Genomic DNA, 14593 nt, shown 5'->3' on the forward strand with positions numbered 1-14593 from the left:
ACCATACCTTATAAGGTGTGTCTCCATCTAGAGAAGAATGTGGGGATCGATTCACTATGTAGCAAGCTGTAGCAACCGATTCTGCCCACCATTCTCTACCTAACCCGGAATTAGAGCGCATACACCTTGCCTTCTCAAGTAGCGTACGATTCAGTCGTTCGGTGACTCCATTCTGTTGTGGTGTTTCTCTAACTGTCCAGTGTCTTGTAATGCCTTCTCGGTCACAGAACTCCTTGAAAGCCCCATCCGTGTACTCTGTGCCATTATTAGATCGTAGAGTTTTCAGCTTCCTACCTGTTCGGTTTTCAACCATTGCTCTCCATCGCTTAAAAGTATCGAATACCTCATTCTTATGTTTGAGGAAATAAATCCAAACATACCTGGAATAATCATCAACAAAAGTAACAAAATACCTGGAACCACCCTTGGAAGTAACTTTAGCCGGGCCCCAAACATCAGTATACACGTAGTCTAACAACCCTCTGCTTTTATGCTTGCTTGTAGAAAACTTCACCCTATGTGCCTTTCCATACACACAATGCTCACAAAATTCCATTTGTGGTTTCTTCATATTCCTCAGCAAACCTTGTCCACAAAGCAATGATAGACCTTTCTCTGACATATGTCCAAGCCGCATGTGCCATATTCTCATGCAATCTGTTTGATCTCTACTTCCACCGATTCCAACTGCTAACTCACCTATAACCGTTGTCCCCAAAAGAGAATAAAGATTACTGTGACAAACTCCTTTCATCACTACCAAAGAACCACGAACAACTTTCAGTACCCCATTTTTCGCAACTATTTTGCAACCATTTTTCTCCAACAAACCTATGAAGATCAGATTTTTTCGCAAGTATGGAATATGTCTCACATCCTTTAAGGTTCTTACGACACCATCATGCATCTTGATTCTTACAGTACCCAACCCCACAGTTTTACAAGCATGATCATTGCCCATTAGAACTGTGCCACCATTTATGCTTTCATAGGTAGTAAACCACTTCCTATTTGGACACATATGGTGAGAGGCTCCTGAATCAAGAATCCACTTATCGAAGATTTCTTAAGATTGTTCTGTCACAGAGTAACAATCTTCCTCATCATTTGAGACGTAGCTTGCTTCTTGCTTTTCTTTTGGGTTGTCGTTGTTCTGTTTCTTGAAAGTTATCTTCTTATTTGGATAATTTGCTTTGAAATGTCCAGCCTCACCACATTTAAAGCATATTCTCTCCGCGTGAGGTCTAGATTTTGGCCTAGACTTTCCACGCTTATTACCTTTTCCTCTTTCATTAGTCCTTCCTCTAGCCGCGAACAATCCTTGTGCTTGATCATTATACTCTCTTCCATTTGAAGATGACATTACACTTGTAGCAACCTTACGTAGATCATCCGCTAAAAGTGATGCCCTCGTCTCATCCATGGTCAGAGTGTCACCCACTAGCATCAATGTCTGCACCAGATTTTCATAGGACTTCGGTAATAAAAGTAACAATATGAGTGCTTGGTCTTCATCATCAACCTTCACATCTATATCCTTTAAGTTTGATATGATCCTGTCAAACTTATTGATATATTCTCGGATTGAGGTGCCTTCCTCCATCTTGCATGTATACAATTTGGATTTTAAGTAGATTCTGTTAGTTAGAGTCTTCGTCATGAAGTTACTCTCTAACTTTAACCAAACGCCTGCTGCAGTTGCTTCTTCATTTACCAAAAAAGCAACATCCCTCTCAAGGCATAAGATTATTGCAGCCCACGCCTCAAGATATAATTCTTCCCAATCCTCATCTTTCATTTCCTCCAGCTTTTTCTTTTTCTGCCAGTGCCTTGTGTAATTTTTGTGATATAAGCAGATTTTTCATTTGCATCCTCCAATAGGAAAAATCATTTTTCCCATTGAACTTCTCGATTTCATATTTGCCTACTTTGACATTATTACTAGTAGAAGCCATTATATTCAAAATTGAATGTTACCACTCAAATAATGAATAATATAACGTTGGCTCTTGATACCAATTGTTGAGTTTGCAGCGGAATTTTGACTTCTAATAGATAGCTACAAAGTAATATGAAATTGAACACTACTCACAATAATGCACTCGCTATATAATTACTAAAGAGAAAAGGAAATAAAATAATAATAATAATAATAATATGAAAAGAAGATGTGAATGTAGTTGTTATTGTTGATGATGATTGAATTGAAATTCTACAAACGTTTATATAGTGGTTATATGCTATAATTTCAACGGATAGAAATAAAACTTTCCTATAATAACTCTTAGCCTTCCTTTTCTTAGCCTTCCTTTTCTTTCTCTCTCCCTCACAAAAAGAAAACATGCTTTTGCTCAACAGAAGTAACATCCACATAGAACACGCCAAAAGAAAATCAATCAAGTAACACCCATGAATAGATACTAACTAATTAGTACTTTCAGACGAGGCTTCACGGTGCGAGCAGGAGGAGTCCAACGTGGCGTTCGTCAGAACAGAGCACGGAAGCTAGCATTGAGTTATCCGGCTAAGAAGGGGACGCTTCAATGGCGCTGCGACAACGACATGCAGTGTCAGCGGCGCACTGTGGGTGAGAATCAGACGCCCTTGGTTGCTCGCACATGGGCGGCATGAAGGCGCTGCGGCGGTCTGGGCCGAACTTCTGACGAACGCGGCTGGTAGCACGTGGACGGGATGGAGGCGTTGCGGCGGTTTAGGGTGAGCTTCCGACGCCGGTGGTTACTTGCATGTGGATGGACGCGGCGGTTGACGGCCTTTGGGAAAGGCATACGACGAACATGTTTGGGAGGCGCTGCCGTTGGATAGTTTTGGATGCTGTTGATGTTGAAGTGAAACGGTGAAAAAGGGGGAATTTAGCTAGGGTTAATTTGGTTCTATATGGGTAAATTGGGATGTTGCTTCTTGCTTGTATAGTGAAATGGGTTTCGGGGTCCAACCCAATAAGAGTTGGCAGGAGTTGGCTGAACTCCCTCTTGGATCCCTAGCAGAATTGATATATATATATATATATATATATATATATATATATATATAGTCTTTTACGGAATAAAATTAAAAACGGTTCCGCTAGAGAACCAACTAGAGTCCAGCCAACTTCTGCCAACTTTCTAATGGATTGGACTTTAAAGCCCATCTTAATAAAAGTAAGTTGATATACTTGGATATTTCTTCTGCTAAGTATCAGAATATTTCTTTTTCATACTAAATGAATGTTTTGTTTTATGTATTTTTGGATTTCTTTTGTGTTGCGAATGTAGATGTCTCTATTTCTTTAAAAATTGTATGTTTTTTTAAAATCCTATAGGTATCTGATTGTTTTTGCCAAAATATAACTGGACATTTCTTCTGTTAAGCATTAAGATGTTTTTTTCATATTAAATAGATGTTTTTTTTATATATTTATGCAATTGTTCAAGAACAGTCTGTGCTCCACCACTCCTTCTTCCTTGAACAACTTCTGAAGCTGAACCAGATTGTACTTTCAGCAGAACTGCACCACCTCCGTCGGCATCGCAAGGTCGCTACCGCCAAGCCCTGACACGAGCTTCGTTTCGTTGACCACCACAACAAACTTGTCGGGGCAGCCTCCACCATCTTCTCGCGGAGAAGAGTGCCGCCGCAGCCTTTTACTCGGTGGAGAGGAGATGACCGAGCTTGGCGACGACGAAGCAATGGTGGAGCCGGTGCCAAGGCCGAGGACCATGCTGGACTTGACGTAATCGACGGCCTTGTCGGCGGCGAGCTTTTTAAGATCTTGGGTAAGGACAGGGACGGAGAAGGCCTGACGGTGAGGAAAAGGGGTCTTTGTATGTTGTTGTTGGGAGTGCGTAAGTTAATATGGGAAAGAATGGGAATGTATTTATAGTTTTTAATTAGGTTTACTTAATCAGTTTCTAATTATTTAAATTTTGAATTTAAAAATTTAAAATTAATTATTAATAATTATAATTAATTGAGTTGTTCAATTCTTGGCTAGTTAGACATTTGGTTATCTATACTTTTTCAATTAAAAAAAAAAAAAGCTTTCTTGGGTCATTATTAATATGCATGTTCTCCGAATGCATCAAGTGTTTATTATTATATGAAAAGTCATCTATGTTGGCATGAATATAACTTTATTTTCTTATAATTTCTTTCAACATTTAAATTCTAACATGGAAAAGTCTATAGAGCCAGCAACTTTGTTAAATTCTGGCCAGCATGTAACCAGCAAAAAAAAGTGAGCCATTGGATTAAATCTTATACCAATCTCACACCATTAAAACCATTATTGATGGCTATTTAATGGCTACATATCACAAAAGTTGATGGCCCTAACATTCTTCTTCTAACATAAAAGTTGCACTCATTACCAGTGTTAAATGCCGTCAAATCCTAAGAATGGTATTGGTCAAATAAGGCCAATAATAACTTTTGTCATCCATTTAATTTTCGAAATAATGCATCATTACTCTAGTGACAAAAGTTGAATAGGTTTAACTACTTTCTGTTTTGGGTATATATATATATATATATATATATATATATAGTATGTCTTGGTGGGCAAAACATTATGAGCTCCCTAAACATTCACTAAGACTTTGCATAAACATCAACAGAAAATCACCAAAAACAAATAAATAAATAACGGCTTACATTCAATTTCTAAAATTTATAGGCTATTCCACCTCACACCAGAATTCACCAGCTTGACATATGCATTCTTGAAATCTTCAAAGAATATGTTCTCATTTTCTGCGTATTTCTTGATCCATCTGTTCAGCAAATGAAGTTTTCTTAAGGCATGCACATAAAAGTACGAACAGAATTAACCCAAACATGAATGCATATGTGCTGCAAGGCTGCACCAGAGATAAATAAGGGTTCTTGCCAGTGCCTAATTCTCTGAGCTAGAATGTATTTTAGAACCATAAATGAGACCTAATCAAGTTAAACAAAAAAAGGGTTATGCCTTTTTCTTAGGATTAGGATCTTTCGAATAGAGGAGGACGGAATTCAAGATTTAGTTACACAAGTCTTCTTAAGACTGGGTTTAACCCCAAAAGCTAGCTCAGAGGGAGAAGACATTGGATCAATCATTTACCACTAGAACATAAGCTATAGTAGTTAGCAACGGTGTAACTTGATTTTCTTGTAATTTCTCATAACTACGATTAACATAAGAGGATACACTCATAACAGATAGCATAGGCCAGGATGTTTTGCCCATCGAATCCTAAGGATGACGCTGGTTAAAAAACTAGAGAGGAGTGCTTAGCTATTTTGAAAACGTTTACTTGGTCATATCCTAAATACTACAGTACTAGAGAAATCTAAGGAAGCTAACTAGCTAAATTTACAAGTAACCATGTCATATTCACTTGTTATCATAGGTACTGTTTTCAATTGCTGGACTATATGCATTAACTGTCATTTCTAGGATCCAGAAACAAAATTAAAATTGAAAATTATGCTTCTAATCCTAAATTGTTCCTATTCATATAAAAATTTAATCCTAATATTGAAGCATTTGCGACGGTTTTGTACAGAAATCTTGGTGCTTAGCATATAATGCAATAGGTCATTTTCACAATAAGGGAAATATAAGAGGTTTTGAAAAGATAAAGAACCTTAAGCATTCGTTATCCTCAACAAGTGCGTGATCTGAAGGAAGGCCAATCATACTTGACATGCCACCTGAAGAGAACAAAACCAGCATTTGAGAATGACAAGAAAAGTTGTTCATAAAACCAAAAGGTAACAAAAAAAAGATTGAACATATTTGGTCTATCCGAAAAAATGAGCACACAATCAAATCAATCACAGATGTTCATGTCATTTATAGTTTGTTGCCAAAAAAAAAATGATGCCAAAGAAACTGAAAAATTTTCTCTAACATTAAGATCTGTTGCAAAACAGGCACAAATCATCAAAATAAGGTAGTTACTGAATCTTATAGGCATAACATGCCTTCAACTCCTTCATTTCCATATCATTTTCATTAAACAAAGAATTGACTCAGAGAACAATCTTTTAACTTAGTTATGAGCTTACCTGGATTTGCCCAAGGCTTCTCCAAAAGAATCTTATAATATGCATTGTCAAAAGAAGTTGGGCTTCCAAAACCTTTACTTCCAAGAGTGTGGGCTCCAGACAAAGCTACAAGTTCTTGTGTTCTGTGAAAGAGAACCCCAAAAGGATAACAAGTTAACAACACATAAGCAAAATGAATTCTATCTAAAAGAAAAAATAATATGCAGATAATTTTAGATGGTAATGAATAGATTTTGTCTAAGCAAACAATCAAATAGCTTTTAGGTTAGGTAATTACCACATTCTGTTTTCTTGCCTTGATACATTTTGTTTACATATCACCTAGGTATAAAAGTGGTTAAATTCCGCATTTACTATCTCAAAAGAGAAACGACTTTTGTTTATGCGGCAACACCTAATTGAATATAAGTCTAAAAGAGTTTATTCAGACGGTGCATAAAAATTAAATTCTTGTAGAATTAGGACTATAATGGTAAATCATAGACATGTCTCTACATGGTAAAATATATAGACAATTGAACATTTTTACAATGAATAGTTGCAGAAAACTAAAATAAAAATAATATTTTACACCAGCCAAAAAGAAAAGTAACTTTCTCTTACAGAACAGAAGTGCACATATAAAGGTATACTCACGAAAAGCCTTTTCTCTGGAAGCATTTCTTCAAACTGGAAGCACTGAGAGATTCCTCAGGAAGTTTACCTTCAGGGTCAGGCCCCCTTCAATCAAAATGAATGATAAAATTGTTATTGGCAGAAGACACAAATCAGATTTTGTTTGTCATGAGCCCAAAAAGAAAAAAAAAAGTTATGATTTTTTATTCTTTAACAAATAGCCTTAAAATACAATTAGAAGAATTTAATACTCTTTTAGGAGAATATAAGGCACCAACCTAAGATATATAACTACTTGTCTATCATACTTAAGATCAAAAGCAAATGCTACTACAAAATGAACATCTTACAGTGAATCTAGTCTGCCCAAAGAAACTTGGATTGATGGACCTCCACATAATTCGATTGCTTCGGCGCCAGCAACAGCAATCATGTCCCCCCAGGATACTGGTAAAGGTAAATTGGAATGTGTTGGCCTAGACAAATTCAGCACTTAATATTTGTGGCGATTACTGTATAAAACAAGGACCTGGTTGGATAGCATCTATTTGAATCTTTGCTTTCTGAAGAACCTAACAATATAGTCACCACAGTATCAGCTTTATAGAACTTGTGACTTCATTATTAAACAAGAGCATAAAACATATAATCATATATGGAGTTCTCCAAATAATAAAATAAAGGATCAGGGAAAAGAGAGATAGAAACTTGGTGAGATAGACCCACCTTTATTGATTTTTTTAGGCCAGAATTTTCAGGTCTTTCAAGTTCATAAACTATAGAACCATTCATACCACCTGCAATAACATGAATAGTTAAAAAAATTGTATATTATGAATTTGAGAAGAAAACAAAAGTAAGTTATCTAAATTCCGGAATGAATCAAAGAAATACAATTGTTACTAGCAATGACACATCAGTTCTCAAGGAAACATAGTAAAAGGTCCCTTGTATTATATATACAAATCCAATTATAGAGCAAGGCCTTCCACCTAATTTTACCCTCCAGCCAAACTTCTAAGTTCTAACACTTAACACTTCACTACAGAAAAGTCACATGATAATTCATGAAGCACATGGATCACTATATATTTGACAAAGCACCATCACTACTTCAGTTTCATGGCTTCCCTCCAAAATAGCAGTGTTTATATTTTCGGAGAGGCTACTAATATAGAAAACTTCGCAAGATTATGAAAATTTTAACATTGATAACCCATCCTTCATAGAACATTTTACATCCACTATACAACAGAGTTGAATCTAGCAAGCTTATGCCTGAAAACTAAAAGTCCAAAACAGGACTATCCAGAAGCAAACAGCATTTTTGAAAGTTTAACATGTCCCTTGGATCCAGAGATACCTGTCTTGTCATCCATGTCAAAGGTTCCTGCATCATGGAAAACCAAACGAAGCACGCCTGCAGCTTTTCCCTTCGACAATACCTTCCTTACTTCTTCTTTAATTAGAAGATATTCCTTCGTACTAGGCCTTCAATAAGGGGCAGAAGAAGCATTGAAATGACAACAAATCAAGCAAGCAAGACAATCCAACATTCAAACAAAACAATGAAACTTGTGCTTAAAGATTCTAATTAGGTTTATGTATAAAGCAACATATAGTGTTGAATAGGATTTTTAAATCATTCAACGATTCTTACTGTGCAGCGTATGCTTGGAGACAACCCATAATCTGAGTCAGGGGAACAAGACATGGCAAAGTGGCTATGGATACTAGCCCTCTCCTTCCAACCACCAGATTTGGACCTACATTTATACCATTAATATACTTTAAATTATAAATATAACACAAAGTCATTCACGTAAATTCCGCAAGGATGCAGATGCAAAATTACATCAACAAATTGCAGTGTGAATTCAAAAGCATAGCAAACTAAATTATTATAAATTGAACAATGAACATTCCGTAGATTTCCTTAGAGGAATTCTTAGACGTATTAATCTTTTATTTTCTTTTAAAATAAATCATGAATTTAATTTTCTCGGACTATCAGTGACACTAAACCCTAAGCTAAAGTGTGAACTAAAATGTAAAATCTTAAAAGCACCATTGCATAAAATAACTGGAGAACAGTTAGTAGTAAGTTGTTACCTGAAGATGAAGGAGGAGGAGGGTGGTTGGGGTGGAAATTAACGGTTGAGAAAGTTGGGCGTTGTGATTTGGCGGGAAAATTGGTTAGGGGTTTGTGTTGTTGAGCTGAAGCTGAAGCGGTGGAGATTGAACACAGTAGAGGATGATGGTTGGTCAGAGTTGAACTCATTTTCTCAATAACTCACGCCACACACTCCTTTCCACTTTACCCCCCTCATTTCCTTTTTAATATTATTAATTAATTAATATAGTAATCAAATTTTCAATGATTAGTTTTAGTTGATTACAGTTGAGTTTTTGTTATATAACTCTAATTGACGACTACTTTCTTAACCGTCTCCAATAAATCAGTATAAAGTTTATACTTTAGAGAAGAGGTTAATTTTGATGCATGATTTTACACAATTATTTAATCTATTTTTTAAATAATTATTTTTATGTGATTAATATAAAATATATTTATTTTTACTGATATAATATTATATAATTAAATACACGTATAAAATTATTTCGTACTAAAATGTTCTGGAAATAATAAATTATTATTTGTTTTGTATATATAAACTAGTTTACGATTTTTATTGTTAAAAAGTTTTCAAAGCTCAAATCTCTAGGGCTGCACACGGATCGGATCAGATTGGATATTGCCTAAAATTCTATCCGATCCGCAATGCACTCATCGGATCGGATCGGATCGGATACGATATCCGCAATTTTTCAAGCCAGATCCGATCCGCAAGTATGCAGATCGGATATCGGGTATATCCACATAATTAAAAAAAAAATGTTTTCGAATTCCATTTGGCTATTTTTACAAAAAAAATTCATTTTTCACCTGTTTAAACATATTTAATTCTAAAATATTATCAATAAAATTTCTCTTGAATAACAAAAAAAATAATAACACAAGATTTAAATTTAATTATTCTAAGTCGAAGTACAACATAAAAAATAAAAAACAATATATCATAAAATTCATAAAACAACACACTAAAATTCATATCACATTAGGGTTTATTTTTTTAAACTATGCTATTTATATGTAACGTGCGGATATGCGGATTTGCGGATCGAATCCGCAAATATCACTGCCAAATCCACAATCCGATCCTACCATAGTGCGGATTTAAGCGGATTGGATCCGATCCGATCCGATGGCTCTGCGGATCGGATAATATCTGCAAAATTTGGGTCGGATGCGGATAATTACCGCGGATATACGGATATTATCCGATCTATATGCACCCCTACAAATCTCTCTTAATTAAGAATTGGTAATTTATCTTTTTAGAATGAAAAGTTTTCCCTTCAATGTCTTTACTATTTTGAAATTTCAGTTAAATTTTATAAATTTAACTCCTGAATCACTTGACAGTATGGTAATATTTTATGAATAAAAATAAAAAATATTAAAACTAATATTCTTTATTAATATTAATTAACACTTTAAATTAATACTTTATTTTTATATTATTAAGATGGTATAAAAATATTTTTATTAGGCAAATATTAATAAAAATAAATAAATTTTATTCGTCACATGACGTTGTTCTAAAAATAAAAATTAAATTTATAAATGGTCCAATTGAAGGGACCTATAAAAATATTGTTAATATGTATACCAATAACTATTCTATTAAAAGTTTAGAATTCTTTTCTACTATCGAAATTGTAACAAATATGAAGTCAGAGTTAGATTGATCATAGAGCAGGGATTCCATTCACATTACAAAATTTACAAGAGGCAGGGTACATGAAAGCTCTATATACCAATAACTAATCCTAAAAAAGAAAACTGCATTAATACCAACTTTACCTCAACATTACAACAACGAAAGAAAGAGATTTGCTATTTGTATTTACTATTGTCTCGTATACAAAACTGAAACATATTCCTCTGTCATTGAATTGAGTGTTTGATCAATTCTATGCATATCATACACTCTATTCAATAATAGGGAATTTTAACATTGGATCCGTTCAGTATAGGAAACAAAACAAGTAGAAATAACATGGTAGAGGCAGTGTTATCTTGGTCCTGAAAGACGAACAGCAGAGAGATATGCATCACTGTTACAATCTGATGGACCTGAAGAAGTTGTGGCTCCTTCACTGAGACTGAAGACATTGGTGAAAAGGCGAGAACCCAGGTTAGCAGAACTTGTTGGTGGCTTAGGAACAGTGCAAAGACCTTCCAGCATTTGCACTACTTTGGTCATTGAAGGCCTCATTGCCATGTCTTCTTGTATGCACCACAATGCAACTTTTATAGCTATATGAACCCTTTCATCATTTACATCTTCTTTCAACTCTGAGTCAAGGATTTCCCTCAGTTTCCCTTCTTCCATCATCTTCATAGCGTAGCTTGGGAAATGTGATTTCTCTGAGGTTTCAGATGGATCATAGTTCTTCCTTCCGGCGATGATCTCTAGCAGCACCATTCCGTAGCTGTAAACATCACTCTTCTCTGATATGGCGTAGTTTGTTATCCACTCGGGGGCGAGGTACCCTCGAGTTCCTCTTAGTGTTGTGAAGACATGGCTTTGTTCTCTGTTCATGAGCTTAGCCAGGCCAAAATCGGATACTTTTGCCATGAAATGATCATCTAGAAGCACATTTTCCGGCTTGATGTCACAATGGATGATCTTTGAGTCGCAATCTTCGTGAAGGTAAGCGAGACCTTTTGCTGTGCCGAGCGCTATGTTGAACCTTGTATCCCAATCCAACCGAAACTCACCATTGTTCTTCTTGAATATCCATTTGTCCAATGATCCATTGGCCATGTACTCATAAGCAAGAAGCCTGTTAGTACCTTCAACACAGAATCCTCTGAGCTTAACCAAATGCACGTGATGGATGCTTCCAATGATGCTTACTTCAGCTCTAAACTCTTTCTTCCCTTGGCCAATACCTTCCAACTGCTTCACTGCTACTTGAGTCCGATCTGGTAGCACTCCTTTGTAAACCGAGCCGAAACCGCCTTGTCCAAGCTTTACAGAGAAGTGATTTGTAGCAGCTTCTAGATCCTTGTAGCTGTAACGGATTGGCATACCTGTTAGATTCTCCAAGAAGTTGTCCTCTTCCGAATTCTCCTCTTGTGACTCGGGTACATTTGGCTTCCTCCGGTAGCACCTAATTCCCACAAAGAGCAAGCAAGAAATCACAAGCAGTGTTACTATGACAATGATCACTGTGACTATAGTGTGCTTATTGCTACTTCCACCACCCCCGTTGCTACTACCTCTTCCATCACTAGAGATTTTGATGTAAGAAACATAACCAGAATCAGTGCTAGGTTTCTGAAAACTACCTATGTCATCCAATAGGAAACAGTTTCCTGAACTAAGGTGGAAGAACATGGCAAGGCATGAGCAATTTCCGTTGCAAGATTTTTGGCAACCTTCCAAATTGGTCTTCGAAAACGGCTTAAGAAATTGGAGCGCAACGTAATTGAGTCCATCATCACCTTTCATCAAAGTGATGGATTTATCGCTGCAGGCAGAGTCGAAACCTGGCTTGCAAGGCAGAACAGAAGGGCAGTTACACTTATTGTTCCCTGTGCAGATGCTATATGGATCACAAGTTTCAGGCGTATTGCAAGATCCTTGTGGTATTGTTGCCTGGGAAGGCGAATTCGATCCTCCGGCTTCAAGATCAAAGAAAGTGATTAACCCATTTGAACCCAAGACAGCAACCCAAGTGCCATTATTACCTGAAAGATCAACAAAAATGAATTGCCGCAAAAAAACCCTGCTCTTGTCATAGAACCTCCACGATTTTTCGGCAAGCGTTGCCAAAGCCACCACACCGCCATTTTGATTGATGATCATGCGATTATCACTCTGCGTAGACCAATAAGGCTGAGGAGTCTTGAAACCAGCATAGAGTTTGACATCTCCTGAATTGAACTCAAGAGAATAGGTCAAGTTGTTGGGGCTAGGATCACTGACTAGTTTCATTCCCTCTGTGAAGTTCTGTCCTGGCAACAATGTATTTGTTGGATAATTGAAACTCTGCCATATAATTGTTGTATTATCCTTTCCAAGCAACACCAAATTTCCATTGTCTTGCAATTCCATTGAAGAAACACCCTTGCCACTTGTGTTTGTAGACCACACAACTGTTTCACCCTTATTCAAGACGACATTTCCCTTTTCATCAAACTCAAATTTGTCAGTATTTGCAATGGGGACTGCTCGATTTGCAGTCCAGATCAGAGTGTTGCTCTTAACATGAACAATCACTACTAGGAACTTTGTAATATCATCAGCAGTGGTGGCAAATCCAAAGGTGAATTTCCCACTGCTTGATGCAAGGAACTTGCCATCCTTATCAACCCAGTTCATTTGAGCACCTTTGATGGATCCTGGATACACCTTACCAACAAATTGGACACCTCCCAAACACACTTCACACAAAAGCATGATAACCAATAACACCAAGGTACCCATAATTTGAAAGAAAGACCAACGATTTCTCATCATTTACTCAAACTAAGCCAGTTTCCTATTGTGTGGTATGAGATTTACAAGGAACAAAATTCTGGGAAGTTGCGAAATAGAATTTTGGTAAAAGGGACACACACACACTAACAAATGGTAAAACTAGAGAAAAACTTTGAAGGTGAATATTGTTTTTCTTACTTTGATTACACACGATATGAACACAGTCACACAGAATAAGAATAAACAAATATTAGATTGTGTACCTAAGGATTGACCAACCCCAAAAACCAAAGCTTATCCATTGGAATCTGATGAATCCTGGTTTTGCACACAGGAAGCAGAATTGAATGAGGGGATAGACCCAGAAGAAATAAAGGATTGAAAATGGTTGGACACTAGGACAACCTTGAGAAGTAGGGAACGTAGATTGAATTGGACACTCTTAGCTTTTAGTTCTGACTCTGAAAACAAGGCAATAAGGACTAGTAGGACAAAAGGTACTCTTCAGTCTTCTTTGACAATTTTGCACCACCAAGTTGCAAAAAATGGAAGGAAAAGCAGAAGAGGCATTTAAACAAACACGTGAAGTGCAACCACAAATGACTGATGAAAAGTCAGAGAAAACCAAGTGGTTTTGTAACTGTGAGAGGTAAATAAAACTCAAAACGGTATCATGGTCTGGTTTTTTCTGTTTTAGACTTTTAGGTGTTGTTTCTGTTCCTACGTGCCTTTTGATACCACCATGAAAAAGAGAAGAAAAAATGGTTTCAGACTTTGGATCTGACTTTACACTGTGAAATGAGGAACATAAAAAGGGTGTGTGTTCTTTTCTTCTTGTTCTTTCCTTCTTCTTCCTTTTGTTTTATTAAATTTCTAGTGGTTTGACTAATTGACGGATCCATAATCACATCTTCTGTTCAAGTCCAACTTTCGTGTTCAAAATAGGTGACAACTAGGAACAGAGTTTTAGTATAGCGCAGGTTAAACTACCAAATCGACGCTCAACTTTTTAATACGGTAACAACAAGAAGAGTAAACATCTAACCGATCTCTGTTTTAAAATAGAATCCCGCATGAACCAATGGAATAAGTATACAATGTGTACAATGAGCTATTCTTTAACCTAATAAAAAAATGTAACCATATGTTATTGTATAAGTTCAAATATTCAGAATAAAATACTATTAATTTATCAAACACAATACATTTATACTATGCAGAATAACCATCCAAATACTAAGGATAATAAAGATCTGATATCCTACTGAATCACTTTAAATAAATATTCGATACTTTAATTTTAATTTGAAATTACCGTCATTGTATGTACTGTATAGAACATGTATTGGCTCTCTTTACTTCCTCTTTAA

The 14593-nt window shown here is 36.2% G+C and overlaps 2 protein-coding genes and 1 pseudogene across 2 annotated transcripts; all 3 read right to left on the reverse strand.

Moving 5' to 3' along the window:
- Positions 1 to 3297: 3297 nt before the first annotated feature.
- LOC148549974 (putative ribose-5-phosphate isomerase 3, chloroplastic pseudogene) lies at positions 3298 to 3844 on the reverse strand (annotated as a pseudogene).
- Positions 3845 to 4392: 548 nt separating this feature from the next.
- APX6 (ascorbate peroxidase 6) lies at positions 4393 to 8989 on the reverse strand. The gene is made up of 10 exons (XM_016313595.2): positions 8779 to 8989; positions 8327 to 8432; positions 8030 to 8157; positions 7393 to 7463; positions 7196 to 7238; positions 7017 to 7113; positions 6688 to 6771; positions 6052 to 6173; positions 5628 to 5694; positions 4393 to 4772 (listed from the first exon to the last, which is right to left on the reverse strand). Exons 1-10 carry the CDS (start codon positions 8945 to 8947, stop codon positions 4670 to 4672), a joined length of 990 nt encoding a protein of 329 aa, XP_016169081.2. The 5' UTR covers positions 8948 to 8989; the 3' UTR covers positions 4393 to 4669.
- A 1486-nt stretch (positions 8990 to 10475) lies between these two features.
- SD2-5 (S-domain-2 5) lies at positions 10476 to 14180 on the reverse strand. Its single transcript, XM_016315811.3, has one exon. The coding sequence runs from the start codon at positions 13260 to 13262 to the stop codon at positions 10806 to 10808; it is 2457 nt and encodes an 818-aa protein (XP_016171297.1). The 5' UTR covers positions 13263 to 14180; the 3' UTR covers positions 10476 to 10805.
- Between the last annotated feature and the right edge of the window lie 413 nt (positions 14181 to 14593).

The sequence above is a fragment of the Arachis ipaensis genome, chromosome B8 (assembly GCF_059453495.1).
Source record: "Arachis ipaensis isolate K30076 ecotype BB chromosome B8, ASM5945349v1, whole genome shotgun sequence".
In the NCBI taxonomy this organism is placed as follows: Eukaryota; Viridiplantae; Streptophyta; class Magnoliopsida; order Fabales; family Fabaceae; genus Arachis; species Arachis ipaensis.

Excerpts from the sequence above, each read along its gene's own strand:
- APX6 (XM_016313595.2), bottom strand. The coding sequence starts at position 8,947 with ATGAGTTCAACTCTGACCAACCATCATCCTCTACTGTGTTCAATCTCC. Across the intron at positions 7,464-8,029 it reads TGACATGGATGACAAGACAG|GTGGTATGAATGGTTCTATA; the intron begins GTATCTCTGGAT and ends ATGTTATTGCAG. Across the intron at positions 6,772-7,016 it reads TTGGGCAGACTAGATTCACT|GGGGCCTGACCCTGAAGGTA; the intron begins GTAAGATGTTCA and ends TTTTGATTGAAG.
- SD2-5 (XM_016315811.3), bottom strand. The coding sequence starts at position 13,262 with ATGATGAGAAATCGTTGGTCTTTCTTTCAAATTATGGGTACCTTGGTG.